Source organism: Loxodonta africana, chromosome 2 (genome assembly GCF_030014295.1).
Source record: "Loxodonta africana isolate mLoxAfr1 chromosome 2, mLoxAfr1.hap2, whole genome shotgun sequence".
Taxonomy (NCBI): Eukaryota; Metazoa; Chordata; class Mammalia; order Proboscidea; family Elephantidae; genus Loxodonta; species Loxodonta africana.
The window spans coordinates 703,507-720,353 of record NC_087343.1 but is presented as its reverse complement, the minus strand read 5'-3'; the positions used below and the strand labels follow the sequence as shown (position 1 = coordinate 720,353).

At 58.1% G+C, this 16,847-nt stretch overlaps 1 protein-coding gene across 2 annotated transcripts in view; it reads left to right on the top strand.

Moving 5' to 3' along the window:
* The window catches only part of TPPP (tubulin polymerization promoting protein), a 58,114-nt gene extending 41,961 nt beyond the window's left edge, over nt 1–16,153 (top strand). For both annotated transcript variants that reach the window (XM_064270302.1, XM_064270303.1), the window contains exons 3-4: nt 11,167–11,320; nt 11,974–16,153. In XM_064270302.1, the coding sequence (XP_064126372.1) occupies nt 11,167–11,320; nt 11,974–12,168 (349 nt within the window). In that variant the 3' untranslated portion in view covers nt 12,169–16,153. The remainder of the gene's footprint in view (nt 1–11,166; nt 11,321–11,973) is intronic.
* Nucleotides 16,154–16,847: the final 694 nt, after the last annotated feature.

Here is a 16,847-nt window from a genome sequence, read left to right as displayed (position 1 = left end):
AAAGGGGAAGCATAACTGGGAGAATTCAGGAGGTTGAAGTTAGGTTCTGCTGCCAGGAGACCTCTCACTAGGTGTGGGTGTGTGGGTGCGGTGGGTCCCTGCTCCGGGCGTGTAGGCGAGGTGGGTCCATGCTCCCAGGAATACAGGGGGCTCGACACTGGGCCGAGTGCTCCTGGAGCCGGGCAGGCCCATCTGGGCTCCCGTCCTTGACTACTCGGCCTCCGTCACCCACCGGCTTGCCCTGTGTCAGGCAGCAGGTGGTGGAGGTTTTCTTAACCGTTGCCCACAATTCCTTCCACAAAGCTTGCCGTCAGGCTACAGTACACGCAAACATATGTGCACGTGCACAGGTGCACACACGGGTACAGGTATATGTGCACGTACCTCACATGTACACTTATCACCCACACACATACATGCACCCACATGAACACATACACCCATGCATAGACATGGCATGGGCACACACATACCCGCACATGCACACGTACACGCATACACACATGCACTCACAGAAATGCACGTGTGCACACAGTATACATGCACACACACCTGTGTGCACATACATGCCTGCAGACAAGCAGAACTAATGTTCTAGCACCCTCGCCAGGTCCCTAGGTGGTTAGCATGGTTATGACTCCATTTTGAGGATAGATACACCAGAGAGGGATGTGGTGCCCAGGCCAGGGGAGCCCAGGATGGCAGCGGCCCAGGTTGGCAGTTCATGGGGTCCTGCTGGAGGGGCTGGAGAACTGAGCGGGGGACCAGGTACTCGGGGGAGGTGGTGAGCGGTTGGAGAGGGCCACCTGGGGTCGTTTCACTTTTGCACTTTGTAGAGTGAGATTTCTGGGGGGTGGCCTCGTCTGTGGGGTCGGTGGTACTCTCGGGTGCAATACCTGAGACTGCTGTGCCCGCTGGAGGTGGCAGCAGCTCGGCCGTGGCAGAACCACCTTGCCCTGCCCGGGGGTGTGGCGGGCCGTGATGGGCTGGTGTGGGTGTTGCCCGCCCATGACCTGTGACAAGCCTGATTGCCGGTCACTTGCTCTGTTGATGGCTGGTTGCCGTGGCTCCGGGCCCAACGCCAGCCCCGGATACCCGCTGGCCTCTGTTTGGACCCTGTTGCCATGGCAGCGTCTGTTTGTTGTGATGTTACCATGTGTAAACTTTAAACAAAGTTTCTGCAGTCCTTCACTAGCTTTGTGTGGAAGCCTGCTGCTAACCGGGATGAGGGCGCCTCTGCCCGCCCGTGGGAACTGACAGCAGTGAGGCAGGATCCCCGGGGCACAGGGAGTGTCCCTGGGACAAGTGTGAGGAGCCCCACCTGTGAATGCTGCCCACCCTGTACTGTCTGCCCGTCTGTGTGTGTTGTGTCTGCGTGTGTCTGCCTGTCTGTGTTGTGTCTGTGCGTTGTGTCTGTATGTCTGTCTGTGTCTCTGGGGAGGAGGGTATGGCCCCCATGGTTCTGTCCTGCTGCTTCCCTTAAGCCCACACATGCTGGCTTCCCTTGGGTTGGCTGCACGTCACCTGGCGCTTTGGGCGACCCCACCTCGCAGATGGGGGGCAGAGGAAGCCACGCCTGCCTTCCCCACCTTTGGGAGCTGGGGCCAAAGAGGCCTGTCTGGGGCTGGTGGCTTAGCTGCTGACCTGGCCAGCCAGGTGGGGGCTCTGTGGGCTGCGCACATGCTCACTGCCTGCTGGCCCCTGTCATGATGCCTCCAGGAGACACAGAGCAGGGGCTGGGAAGTGGCCCTTGACTGCAGGCCCGCTCTGTCACTGTGTGTCCCCCGGGGAGACAGGCCGGAGCTCAGCCAGCTCTTGAAGGTGCTCGGTTCAGACCTCGCCCTTCAGGCGGTCGCCAAGGACCCACGGGCAGAGGTTTTAAAGTGGGGCGCCTGGGGTGTCTGTGTGGCAAGCAGGTTCCAGCTTGTGCTGAGGGGTGGTGTCAGATGGAACCGCTCCCAAGACGCCATCCTCTCCACCTCACTGGAGCGGGGCCGTGGTCGAAGGAGCGACTGCGCTTAGGGCGGCTAGAGTTGTGACCGTGCTCAGAGTGCTGTTCGGGCCTCTTGTGGACAGTAGAGGCAGACCTGAGGTCACAGAAGGCCTTTGTAGAAGGATTGCTGCCCCCAGGCAGAAGCCCTGCAGGCCCACGTCTTCCCAAGAACTGCCTCTTTGTGATGTTGCCCCTCTGGCCCTCCTTACTGCCTGGGACCTCATCCCCTGACAGCCCTGGAATTGGTGCCAGGCACTGTCCACCGTGGGTCTCGCACCTGCCATCTTTAGCCAGGACCCTCCCCACCTCCTGCGGCCCCCGGTCCTCCTCCAGGTGGAAGGTCGAACTTTGCCACCAGAGCCCCTCCCCCAAGTGATCTGCAGCCCTCACCCTTGCCAGCCACTCCCTTTACAGATGCTTGTCCTCACACCTGACCTCCCCACACCCGACCTCCCCACACCCGACCTCCTGACACGTGACATCCACACCTGATGCCCACACCTGAAGCCCCCACCTGGCAAGTGGCACACCTCCGCCTGGGCCCCACTTTGTGTGTGGAGTCTCTGATGTCCTATCAGGTTTGACCAGCAGGTGTGGGAGTTGTTTCAGAGCCCCTGGCACGTGTGTTCTCAGGTACCATGAAGTCTCTTCAGCAGCCGTGTGCCTCTCCTAGAGAAGGTGGACGTGTGCAGCACAGTGTTGGTGACAGCTAGTCACCAGCGGGCTCGTCCATGCTGACCGGGCAGCTGCGGTCTGCAGGCGAGGTACCCTGTGTGCTTCTCACTGGGTTCAGTGCCTCCGCCGGACAGTCACCGTTCCACCCAAAGGAACATTTCCCTTCACTTCCGGCCTCCCTCCCTCTAATTTACCCACTGCCCTTATCCACTCCTCCTGGGGCTGAAAGGTGGAGGGGGCCCTCTTCTCTAGAACGTTCTTCAGGGGAGGCCCCTCTGCTTGCCCTGTTCATTGGTCACCAGCGGTGGTCAGCACAGAGCCTGGTACATACAGTCATGCCACAGATGGGATGCGGTCACAGAGGCCATTCTTGGGCGGGGTGAGGAGCTGGGCTGGGCTCAGCCCTCAGAGCCACGCAGCCTCTTCAGGCCTCCGCTTCTCTGGAGCAGGCATGTGGAGGGTCCATGTGGCCCTGAAAAGATACGACCGTAACCTGGCCCCAGAACCTGTGTAGCCTTATTTGGAAATGGGATCTTTGCAGGTGTGATTAAGTCAAGGGTTGAGATGGATCATCCTGGATTATCCTGGTGGGCCCTAAACCCAATGACAGAGAGACAGAGGGAAGACACCATGTGAAGACAGAGCAGAGATGGGAGTGATGTGGCCACAAGCCAAGGAACTCCTGGGTCCACCAGAAGCTGGGAGAGGCAAGGAAGTCTCCTTCCCCAGAGGGATGGCCTGCCAACACCATGAACTCTGATTTCTGACCCCCAGAGCTGAGAAAGAATGAATTCCTTCTGCTTTGACTACCACATGTGGCCATTTGTACAGCACCCTAGGACTTCCTACAGCGTGGCTGTTTCTTGGACTTGGGCCTGTGTCCAGGCGAAGGCGTCACTGGTGACCAGCTCCTCCACTACAGTGACATAGGACAGGACAGGGAGATGCAGCCCTGACAACCACCTCCCCAACATCACAGGCCCAGGGTGGAGATGTCAGGTGTTTGTGGGGCCACCGTGTCCTCAGAGTGGGGTCACCCAGGGAAGCTGGGGGAGAGGACGTGGGTGGGTAGACATGGGGGGAAGGGTCTGCAGGCTGGGCACTGGAGGGCCTGAGGCCCCCTCCAGGTGTTTACAGGACCTGAGGCCTCCTTGAGGTGTGCACAGGGCTGAGGCTTCCCCAGGGGAACACAGGGAAGGGCAGGCACAGCAGATGAGGCTTGCTGACCCCAGGGAGTGGTTAGACCAGTGCCTGACAGCTGTGTCCTTTTTTGGGTGTCCGTTTATTCATTCATTCATTTATTTACCCCTGGAAGGGCACTAGACTCTGAAACTTGCTCTTAAACATGGAGTAACTAAAGTGAGTGGAAGATATGATGAAGTAAAAGAGCTGAACAGAAGATCTCAAAGCGCAGCTCAAGAAGTAAAGTATTACATGTGCAAAGACCTGGAGTTAGAAAACCCAAAGTGAAGAACACGCTCAGCATTTCTCAAGCTTTAATAACTGAAGAAAAAATTCAAGCTTCAAGTTGTAATACTGAAGGATTCTGTGGGGGAAATATTAAACAATACAGGAATTATCAAAAGAAGATGGAAGGAATACATAGAGTCACTGTACAAAAAGAATTGGTCGATATTCAACCATTTCAGGAGGTAGCATGTGATCAAGAACCAATGATATTGAAGGAAGGCGTCCAAGCTGCTCTGAAGGCACTGGCAAAAAACAAGGTTCCAGGAATTGATGGAATACCAATTGAGATGTTTCAACAAACAGATGCAGCACTGGAGGTGCTCACTTGTCTATGCCAAGAAATGTAGAAGACAGCTTCCTGGCCAACTGACTGGAAGAGATCCACATTTGTGCCCATTTCAAAGAAAGGTAATCCAACAGAATGCAGAAATTATCAAACAGCATCATTAATATCACACGGAAATAAAATCTAGCTGAAGATCATTCAAAAACGGTTGCAGCAGTACATTAATAGGGAACTGCCGGAAATTCAAGCCGGATTCTGAAGAGGACGTGGAACCAAGGATATCATTGCTGATGTCAGATGGATCCTGGCTGAAAACAGAGAATACTAGAAAGATGTTTACCTGTGTTTTATTGACTATGGGAGGGCATTTGACTGTGTGGATCGTAAGAAATTATGAATAACATTGTAAAGAATGGAAATTCCAGAACACTTTGTTGTGCTCATGAGGAATGTGTACATAGATCAAGAGGCAGTCATTCGAATAGAACAAGGGGATATTGCAAAGTTTAAAATGAGAAAAGTTGTGTGTCAGGGTTGTATCCTTTCACTATATTTATTCAGTTTGTGTGCTGAGCAAATAATACAAGAAGCTGGACTATGTGAAGAACAGGGCATCAGGATTGGAGGAAGACTCATTAACAACCTGCATTATGCAGATGACACAACCTTGCTTGCTGAAAGTGAAGAGGACTTGAAGGACTTATTAATGAAGATCAAAGATCACAGCCTTCAGTATGAATTACAGTTCAACATGAAGAAAACAAAAATCCTTACAACTGGACCAATAAGCAACATCTTGATAAATGGAGAAAACATTGAAGTTGTCAAGGATTTCATTTTACTTGGATCCACAATCAACATCCATGGAAGCAGCAGTCAAGAAATCAAAAGACGCATTGCATTGGGTAAATCTGCTGCAAAGGACCTCTTTAAAGTGTTGAAGAGCAAAGATGTCATCCTGAAGACTAAGGTGCACCTGACCCAAGCCATGGTATTTTCAATCGCATCATATGTATGTGAAAGCTGGACAATGAATAAGGAAGACCGAAGAAGAATTGACACCTTTGAATTGTGGTGCTGGTGAAGAATATTGAATATACCGTGGACTGCCAAAAGAATGAACAAATCTGTCTTAGAAGAAGTACAACCAGAATGGTCCTTAGAAGCAAGGATGGCGAGACTGCGTCTTACATACTTTGGACATGTTGTCAGGAGGGATCAGTCCCTGGAGAAGGACATCATACTTGGTAAAGTAGAGGGTCAGCGGAAAAGAGGAAGACCCTCAGTGAGATGGATTGACACAGTGGCTGCAACAATGGGCTCAAACATAATAACGTTTGTATGGATGGCACGGGACCAGGCAGTGTTTTGTTCTGTTGTACATAGGGTTGCTATGAGTCAGAATTGACTCGATGGTACCTAATAACGATCGAAGGGCAAGCTGGGAACATGACCTCTTGGGAGGGATGGTCACTCAACAGCGAAGACTGTGATAATGACTCCAAGGTGATGCGGCCCCTGCAGGGGCCAGAAGTCACGGGGGGCAGCTGGAGGCGTCTGTGAGGAGAGGGTTGGAGCGGAGAGCTGGGATTCTGTGGGGCAAATACCCCTTTCAGAGGCACTCCCAAAGCCTGGCCCCACACCCCAATGCCCGGGGCAGATGCTCTTGCGAGGCCCACCCAGGCGTCAGGCGGGGGCTGATGGGAGGTTGTGCCTGGGAGTCATGCCTGGTGGGGGCCGTGCCACCCTTGGAAGCTTGGTGGGTGGTTCTTTGCCCCTTGCTCCTCCCACCCCCCTAGCTGAGAGCCCTTGGCATTGAGTCACCCAGGCCCTCTGGTGACAGGCCATTCTGGGACACAGTCTTGCTCGACGTGGGGCCCCATGGTGTAGGGATGTGTCCAATTGTCCCAGACCCCTGACAAGACCTTGCATGTGAGCCAGTCTAGCTTTCTGAGGGCCCTTGGGGCCCCCCTGAGCCTTGGAGGCACCTGGGGCAGCGGCTGGGTACAGGTGGGTTCCTCCTCCGTCCTGGGCACAGACGTCCCAGGAGCCTTTGAGTGGTCAGTGGTCCTGCCTTCCCTGGAGCACAGAGGGCAGGACATGGGGAGCAGGCGGATGCAGAGCTCACGGGCGCGGGGCACTCCTTCACCAGACAGAGCTGCAGTCTGTCCAGCAGGACTGAGAGGGAGGGGCAACATCGTGAGAGGCCAGGCCCATTGTGCAGAGAAAACTCTCAAGTTCTAATTGACTTTGCAGAACAAGCTGGCTCTGTTGCCAAGAGGAGTGTGATGCCATTAAGCTTCTCTGGGGAATGGCTTCTATTGTCCCCTCTAGCTCTAGGGGTGCTCCAGACAGACGGCAGCGGGGGAGGGGGGCACTGCAGGCACCATGGAGACTGTGTGCACCCGCCCGTTAGGGAACTCTGGTGCAGATGGGCAGAGAGGGCTGCCGGGCCTGCAGACCCCCACATCTGGCACCCGCACCCCAGCCACAGTGACTCACACTGGCGGTGCCTGGTGCCGCGCAGGGAGGCCATGTGCCAGGCCGGCAGTGTGGTCACCGGCTCCGACGTCAGGCCTGTGTCCACATGTCAACCCAGGCAGGGACAGGGGCAGGGGACACGGGTGCCTTTGACAGCCCAGGACACACGGGTGGGGAGTGGGGAGGCCTGCTGTGCACAGAGCGAGCTCGCCCAGAGGGAGAGGGCACAGCAGCAGCCCTTGCTGACCAGGGCCGGCTTCTTCACAGATCGTCCATTGCCACCTTCATCTGTGTGTGGGCCTGAGCCACAGAGTGCCCGCGGCCACACTATGTCCCCAGGCCCATGGCTGCCGGGATGGCTCGGGGGTCCTGAGGAGTGCCACTCAGATGTCACTCTGGTCATCCAGCCCAGGATCATGGGCAGTTTAGGGCGAGGGTCCGGCCTCTCAGATCTCAGCCTGAGGGCGTGGACCCCACCCTCAGGCACGGCACGTCTGTCAAAGCTGTTTTGTTGGCTATGTCCAGTTATGTCTGGAATTTCTGAATGCTATTATAACCTTATGGGACCATGGCATATATGTGTTTGGATGTTTCCTGAATGGACGTTATGCAGCACATGACTACACAAAATGGGACCATGGCATATATGTGTTTGGATGTTTCCTGAATGGACGTTATGCAGCACATGACTACACAAAACACAGAAACATACACTCAAACATACCGAGACACAAATACACATCTACTCAAACACAGACATACACATGCAAACATACACACATACACGCACACATACACTTAGATACACTCAAACATACACGTACATACTGAGACACACAAACATACCCACGTTCACACACAAACATGCACATGCAGGTACAAATACACACACACACACGTACATTTTCCTGTCAATAAGTATCACAAGTCATTCCTTTGTCAAACAACAGCCTCGTCCTGACTCCTTAATTAACACAACATAAAGCACAAGAAGCCAGACAGTCAAAGGCCTGCACAGTTATCTCCTCCAGGCCCAGCCATGGTGGTGGTTGCCCACAGTGGGTCCATCTCCACACCTGTTCCTGTGCCTGGAATGGCTCCCTGTTCATAAACGGCATCTGTGTAAGCCCTGCCCAACCCTGTTCTAGATTCTTGGGTCAAATCCAGGAGATCTGACCGTGCCGAGCCTCTGTGCCGTCGTCCTAGCAGCTTCCTGCCTTCACGGTGGGGTGGGGGTGGAGCGGGGTCCGCCGCCCTGAGCTCTGTCTCCAGCTCTCCACTGGCTAAGAGCAGCTGCCGCCCTCTGGACTCAGGTGCCAGCCTGGGCACTGTGGGATGGTGCAGACAGTGGTGTGGGGGGCTGTGGAGGGCCAGGCCCTGCTAACTGTGGGCACAGGAGGGAATCTCAGCCACGGAGGAGCACTTTCCACCACTGGGAGCCTGGGAAGGAGCCAGCGGCCTTGGGAGTGGACTCCCTCACCCCCACACCCCGCATTTATCATAGAGGGGACCACCCGGGCACCCCCTCCCGGTTGGGCCCTGCTGTTCTGGGGGTGCTGGTTCCCCAAAGCAGCCTGGGTGACTCCATCCCCTCTCCCATGTCCACGGAGGTGGCGCATCCTGGACCAGGTGCCTGCAGGGGTGTGGGGTGGGGGTGCTGCGGCCACACCTGTCCCAGAGAGGAGGGTGAGAGGGCGTGTGGGCACAGGAAGCAGAGGCAGGACTCTTGACCAGCAGCTTCAGGTTCGAGGAAAGCTAATTGGAGAGACTCCAGCTTGCAGGCCCTGCCTTCCCTCTCCCCTTAAGTCCCCTGTCCCCCACTGCCCGCTGCTTCAGGCCCAGGCACACGTGAGTGGGGGTGGGGGCGGGATGATCCCAGGAACGGAGGATTCGGGGAGGGGACAGGCCGCTGGGAGCGGCTGTGGGAGGGGGCGGGGCCCTGGGAAAGGGGCTGGGCCTTAGCAGGGGCTGTTGGGGGGCCTGTAGGGCACGGGGCGGGGGCGCTGTGGGGCGGGGAGAGCGGCCTTTAGGAGGGGTCCCCATGGCCCCGCCTCCTCTGCCCCCTAGGGCCCAGGGCTTCCGCCTCTGCCCACCTGGGGTCCTTTCCCGCAGGTAAGGGCATGAGGACCCCTCCTGTCTCCCAGGCGGGGTGGGGCCTCCCCATCTTTCCTTCTCGGAGGGAGTCTCCGACCCCGCACTCTGTGTAGAAGCAGAGTACGCTGTGTCCTCTGGTCCAGTTGCTCACGGAGGATGTTTCCCCAAGCTTTGTTCCGGGACAGTTTGTATTTGCAGCTGTTGCCGATGGCGACCGGCTGTTGGGGAAAACAGCTCCTTTGCGGAGAACTCCTGGCGGGGGGGGGGGGGGGGCGGTGAGGGGGGGTTTCGGGTTCCGTTCTCTTTGTAAAGAGGGAGAATCACATCCCGTGATGCGGGCCCTCGTTTGGGGGCTGGGGTGGGGGGGTCTGTGTACACAGGGCCAGGACCTCCCCTCACCCCATGTATTTAGCTTTTCCTTTCCACGCACCCTGGCGCCCACCACCCCCCCATGACTGCAATCCCACATCTCAAGAGCCCTTGTAGGAACCTGGAAGTGGGGCAGGTGGCCCCAGAGGACTTGAGGGCCCGGGAGCCTCTTGGAGGCCAGGAGGGAAGCCTTGGATCAGCCAAGGACCAGCAGTGGGGAAGTGGACGCCCAGGGTAGTGAGGTGGGGACAGGTTGAGGCAGGTACTGAAGAGCTTCGGTGCCTTTAAAAAAACACAAGAGGTGAGCGTGCCTGTGCACGCCCATGTGTGCATGTGTGCACTGTGTGTGTGTCCTTATGTACACCTGGGCACGTGTGTGCACGTGGACATTTGCTTTTAGACTAGATCCTATGCCATGTGGTTCGCTTTCCCCGTGGTGCCTGGGGAACTCCCTGGCCTGACTGCGCCGAGGTTTCCTGGCCTCTGCCCGTGGTCAGCGCACGCACTGTGCAGGCAGACACCATAATTTGCCTGACTAGTCGTCTGTGGTCAGCTGGGCTGCTGACGGCCCTCTCCTTACGCAGACCCCAGGGCAGTGAGCGTCTGTCCCCGAATTCTTGTGCCCGAACACGTACTTCCTTTTGGGAACCTTATGGAGAGTTTAACAATTCAGACAGGACATTTTCATCTGTGAAGGGGGCAACCAGGGCTCCTCCCAGCTAGGTCACCTCCATGGTGGTGTCCTGGTGTTCTGGAGACAAGGCACCCCAAAGCGGGTCCCCGGTGCCATGAGGGGGCTGAGAGGAAGGGGCGGGAGGCAGGGGTGCCCTCCTGACGTTATGGCAGCTGTGTGTGTGGTGGGGGGCAGGACCCTGTGGGTTTCTGGGGACCCCAGAGAAGGGAGGGACAACCCCCGACGTGTCTAGCTCTGTCAGCAGCCACAGGGCTGGGCCCGGTGCAGAGACACGGAAGCCACTCCTCGGTCCCCTCTGGGGAACCCCAGTTCCAGGAGGTGTCACCGCTATTATGGGGACAGCTATTATGGGGACAGGCGAGGTCCAGGGCGCATATCCTGTCTTGTCGAGCAGCGGGGCTGGCAGCGGGGTCTCTGCTCCTCCCGCCCCCGACACAGGGGCAGTGGGGACAGGTGACGACCTGTAGCGCGAGAGCGCCCCCGGCAGGAGACTGCGAATTTATGACGGGGCTGCAGGCAGATTTCTGGGGCAGGATAAGTCCAGACCCAGGCGGGCAGAGCCGGGGTCTGTGTCGACGTGGACAAGTCCTGGGGCTGCTGGCGGGAGCGGCCTGAGCGCCGTGCTGGGCAGACGCGCCCAGCTGGGGCGTCTGGGGAGCCGCGAGGGTCTGCTTTGCCAACGGGGTGGGCGCGCCCCTTGCCCCAGGCCGACCCACGCAGGGCGCTGCGACCCCCGGGGGTTCCGCCCGCCCCAGGAGGCGAGTCCGTCTGCGACGCCCGCAGCCGGGTCCCAGGCCCACCCACGTGCGGCCACGAACACCAACTACCCCGACGCCCGTGTGGGGCTGCGTCCGGGCGGCCGGGCACCTGCGCTGCGCTGGGCACGGGGAACGCGGCCCGGCCGAGGACCTGCACTGCCGGCCCTCACGCACCCGCGCTCCTGGCGCCTCAGCCCTGGGTTTAGTGCCGGTGCCCGGTCGCCTGCGCAGCGGTGGGCGGGTTCCGGGCGGGGGTGAGGGGAGGAGGGAGGCCCTGTGCGGGGTCAGGGGGCGTCCCGAACGGCCAGGGTGCTGCAGCCGGTCCTGAGCGCCCTCCCGCCCGCAGGGGGAAGTCCTGCCGGACCATCACGTTCGAGCAGTTCAAGGAGGCGCTGGAGGAGCTGTCCAAGAAGAGGTTCAAGGACAAGAGCGCCGAGGACGCTGTGCGGGAGGTGCACCGCCTCATCGAAGGCAAATCGCCCATCATCTCGGGGGTGACGGTGAGCGCCTAGGGCGGGCCCTAGAGGAGAGGCTTAGAGACGCGCAGCCCCTGGCCGGTAGGGTCCTGGTGCTCACTGGGCAGGGGCTGGACTGGGAACAGGCCAACAACATGGCCTCCAGACCCTTCCCTAGGCCTCAAGAAACTGTCACCGGAGCCCAGCATTGGGTCTCTCTAAGCACCCCCAGCCTTAAACTGCACCTCCAAAAGGGATTAGGCCCAGTAGCTGTAGGCTGGGTGAGGGGCCAGGAGAAGGCTGTCAGGTGAGATTGGGGCCAGGTGAGAGGCCACCAGGTGAGGGGGATCGGAGGGCAGGGTCAGGTTAGGGCTGCCAGGTGAGGGCCACTAGCACCTGAGGGGCGAGGATGGGTAAGGTGCTGAGAGGCACTCTCAGAGAAGGTGCTGGCAATGAGGGTGGGGTCTCTAGGGAAGCTGTCAGAACTGCTTACAAATTTGGCAGAAATATTAATTCCCAGGATTTGGGGACCTAGCAGAGTTTTCACACCCGTGTCTCGGAGGAGGCTGGTTCAGGGTTCCAAGCTGCTTAAGCCCACCTGCCGAGGCTTCCCCCACCCGTGAGACAGGGCCCAATGAGGGGCTGGCAGGGCGTGGGCACAGTGCCTCAGGCTAACGCTTCTCCTTGCTCTTCTGCAGAAAGCCGTCTCATCGCCCACCGTGTCGCGACTCACGGACACCACCCGGTTCACGGGCTCCCACAAGGAGCGCTTCGACCCGTCCGGAAAGGGCAAGGGCAAGGCGGGCCGTGTGGACCTGCTGGATGAGTCGGGCTACGTGTCGGGCTACAAGCACGCGGGCACCTACGACCAGAAGGTGCAGGGCAGCAAGTAGCACCTGCCTGCACATCGTGAGTCAGGACTAGCCCCCCTCCCCCCCACTTCGTGACATTCCTGTGCTTGCTGGGCAGAAGGAGGGCCGGTGGTGGAGACCCAGGGACGGGCCTCAGGTCTGGGGGCCATCCCAGGGTCAGCACGGCCGCAGGGTGGGGGGACACAGTCTCCTCCACATTTCTCACCGCTTTCGGGATTGGAGTCGGGTTCACCTCTTCCTACTAAACCTCTTTGTTCCCAACTAGCAAGTCAGCCCACGGCTTCTCCAGAGCCTCCCTGGGGTCACTCAAACCAGTCACCGGGTTTGCAGCGACGGGTTCTGTGAAGTGGGTTGGTGGGATGTGGCACCCAGCACGCAGACCCTTGGGTGGGTGCTGGCCTCCTGACCCAGACACCCTGCCAGGAGCCCAAAGGGCCAATGAAGCTAACTCACTAACCAACAGCACAAATAAAACCAAGTAAACTGCTGAACAGAACTCGAACGGTGTCTGTCCTGACACACAGGGGATCCAAGGGCCTGCCATTCTTCCCAGGGCTGAGTGACTGGAGGCCATGCTGGGCCCAGACACCGTTCAGGTGTGGGGAGGCAGGGCCACCAGGTCCTGGTCACGTGGGCCTGCCTGCACCAAGAACGGTCAGTCATGCAGCCAGCGAGGGCAGGAACGTGAGCATCCGGGGAGGCGTGTGCAGTTACAAGTTCTCTAAACCAACATTCAGCTGAAAAGCCAAGAGGACAGACTGGTGCACCGCTGCCCGTTTGCTGGGGGACTCAGCACTGCTGTGTGTGGCTCCCCGCTTGCCCGCTGCCCCGTGCTGGGGCTGGGAACTTCGCAGGGCAGAAGGCGCTCTCCAGCGGTGTTTTCAGTCAGCAGCTGAGAGCTTGATTTCCTGTGACAGCGTGGAGTGTGTGCATCATGTCACCGGGAAGTGATTTTGGCTGTGAGATGCCAGCCAGCTGTGTGCCCGCTCACACCCACCCTCCCACCGGCCCCAGCCACACCGGCTGCACCAGCTCTGCGCACAAACACGCCTCTCGCCTCTCCTTCCTCTGGCACTTCACAGCCCCACCCGGCCTCCCACCTGGCTCCCCTGCCTCCCAGGAAAGCTGAGCGTGTGGTGGGCGCTGGCCCCTACAGGCCCCCCAAGACCCTGAGCCCACGTCCCCTAAGCTCTGCTTCAGGGGCTGAGGGAGTAATGGCTGAGGCTTTGGGAGTTGCTGTCAGGATGTCAGCTTGCTGTTGCTGAGGCCCCGATCTGGGAGTCCAGCCCCCGCGCCATGGTGGCAAGAAGCAGGACTGACGGTGGGGCGTGAAGACAGGTGGGACTGCCGTACCCCACCGGCAGAGGTATCACACACTGGAAGGTGTTCAGGACCACTCTCCACATCCGACATGTTTCCTAATAACATTCTGATCACACACTGAAAAGCCCGTTCACTCAAAATGCTGAGGATTCCACGAGTGGTCATCAGACAGGGACTGATGTCTAAGCCCAGCGGCTCCCCCATCCCCACTGGACCCTCTGGCTGATGCAGCACCAGCGAGACGCCCACTGCGTGGAGGCTGGGTTTTGGAGAACAGACAAGGGAGTCCAGCGGACCAGGGCAGAGGGACATGCCCAGAGATACCAACAGGGCCCTGCTGTCGTGAAACGAGCCATTGCCAACAAAGGCTTAGCCTAAACCAGAGGCGGGCCTGCCTTCAGCAGAGGAGAAAACGGGTCTGAGAAAAGGGAGACGAGTAAGCAGCCCGCCTGGGGACAGGCCCTAGGTGGGCACCCAGCGTGGCCCTGCCACACCATGCCCTCTGGTCAGCAGCTCAGGCCCATGGCCCCCACCCCACCCTGCCAGCCCTGGGTCTTTGAAGCACAGATGCCGTTCAGGACTCGCGGACGAGCTGCTTGGATGGACAAGAACCCCTTTACTTCTCATGAAGATCTGACCACTGTCAGCAGTGCGTCTCTGAGTCTGAGGAGGAGTCACGTTTAAGGTTGCTGTGGTGCCTCCTGGCGCCTTCTGCCTGCCGGGACCCGGACACCCCCTGTGCACCACCTGGTCCCCACGTCCCCAGGTCCATCCAGGCCTCCATTCCGAGGCTGCCCAGCCTGCATCTCCACATCTGCCCAGTCCTGCATCCCTGTGTCTGTCCAGTCCCTCATCCCTGTGGCCACCCAGCCCTGTGTCCCCAAGGCCACCTAGGCCAGCATCCCCGTGTGTGCGCAACCCTGCGTCCGCATGGGCCCGGTGGACATCGCCCTCCTGCGGCCTCTGAGGTGAGACGTTCTGGGGGCGGGGGGACACGGCCTGTGTGGACCTGCCCTCGTTGAGTGCTGTCCAGGGCTGTGAACAGGCAGGCCCTGTCTCTGTGGCTTGTTTTAACTCAGTGCTGATTAGCTTCTGCTCACCGTGCTAGACAGAAACTAACGCTCGTCTGCGGGTCACACAGCCTGTGCCCGCACTCTGGGCCCAGCAGGGGCCGCAGTGCCAGGTGGACGGCACGTCAGCCACTCAGCAGGACCCAGGCTCAGATTGCACAAGTTTAAAGTGTTAGAGCAAAAGATATATATTTATACTGGAGTATTTTTACACTTGTAATACCCTCAGAATATCCTCAGTCTTACATTTGGGGCAGATGGGTAAACTAGGACAGGTGCCGGGAGGCGGGGGGCTTGTCTGCACCACGTCCACTGGTCAGAGTCCCCGTCCCCCAGCTCACCCATTCGCGCTCTCCACTCCACCGTGTTCCCGTGGGCAGAGTACTGGGCAGGAGTGGGTGCCTCCCGAGCTGCTCACCCCCCCACAGGGCCAGATGTGCCATGTCAATGGCTGCAGAGGACTCCCCACAGGCCCAGGAAGTGCCCCCACCCCCACCCCACCCCGGAGCCCACAGCCACATCCACGGTCTGCATATGGTCCGTGCCTGCTCTCAGCTATGAGGGCAGAGGTGAGAAGCTGAGACACAGACACCGTGGCCCAGGAAGCTGGAAGCACCTGCTGGCTGCCTTCTCAGGAAGAGGGTTTGGGGTCAGGCAGCCTTCCTGCAGTTCCCCACCCGCCCCAGCACTGTCACTGCCGGCACAGCACGGGGTGCAGTTCAGCTGAGCTGAACGTGTCTGCGTGCCCAAGGGTCTCTCATACACTGGACGCTGCCTGGCCTGCTGCTGAGCACCGTCAGACCCAACAGCTTGAGGGTGCAGCGGGGTGAGGGGGGGTGCAGGCAGGTGGGTGGGGGGCAGTCCCCACCTGCACCAGGAGGTGTTTAGGTAACCTCATCTTCCTTTAAAACAAAAGAACACCCCCGCTGTCCTCGCGTCAATTCCGACTTATCGTGACTATACAGGACAGAGTACAGCTGCCCCAAAAGGATTCCCAGGAGCGGCTGGTGGATCTGAACTGCTGACCTTTTGGTCAGCAGCTCTTAACCACTGCGCCACCAGGGCTCCTTTAGGCTCCTTAAAAACCAGTCACAGAACAAAGGAACCCGCGCAACTTAAAGAAACTTGAAAGAGATCATGTGCTACTAGTTTGCACTGTTTTCAGGAAGGGAACAGACTTAGATATACATGTGATGTATTTTTGCACTGTGAGTAGAACTGCTGCACTGCTGTGTCGCCCTGTCAGGCGACGGCTGAAGCCAGGTTGCTGTTGGGCTCGGGGGCTGATGTCCACGGCCACAGCTCTAGGTTTCCCTGCTGGACTGGCCCCTGCCCGGCTCGCAGCTGTCAGTCACAGCTCGTGTCTGCGTCCTACCACCCATGTGTGTCCGCTGTGGTTAACGCTGTCTGTCCAGTTGGTAACGTGATGAATAAAGGTGTTAAAACATGGACACGTCTGCTGTCCTTAGTGTGTGGTCTGTGCAGCGGAGACACCCTCATTCCCCACGGGTATACACGTGTTAGCTCAGACCTGGGGGCGCTGCAGCCCACACTGCCGAGCCCTCCTGTCACCTTCCCTTCCTGGCTCAGCCTGGCCTGGGACAGCCCTCTGCCGGTGCGAGGCCTGGCCAGTTGGCCGCAGCCTGGGGCAAGCTCCGGATTCCTGGGGACCACAACCCCTCAAACACAGCTACCCCCGACAGGCACAGTATCAACAGAAGCAACTGCCAACTTGAAATCCTACCCCAGTCGAGTCATCAAAGATGAGGATAAAAAAGGGCAGTTTTAGACAACAAAAGGTGAATTTGCCCCCAGTAGACCTAAAAGCAATTCTAACACAGAAGGAAAGACACCACAGATGGGACTTCCGAGACAGGAAGACACAAATTGGAGCTGAGAAGCAGGCGAGCGATGCCAGTCATGGCTGTGCACACCCCTTCTCTGGATTGAAAACATTTAATTAACATACTTGACAATCACACGTACCTCAGAGGGGAGCAAAGGGGGCTGTAATCTCAGAGGAGGGTGGGGGTACGGGTTGAGTAAATACACAAATGAGCTGGCCCATCTAAAAGCAAATGTCTCAATTACATCACCTGATAAGGTGGGAAAAAGAAACATGGAACAGGAAAATATGGTAAAGTAAAAGAGCATTCCTAACCCAAATATACCTGTAATTACCATGGGTAATGTGAAAGCTGGACAACGAATAAGGAAGACTGAAGAAGAGTTGACGCCTCTGAATTGTGGTGTTGGCGAAGAATATTGAATACACACCATGGACTGCCAGAAGAATGAACAAATCTG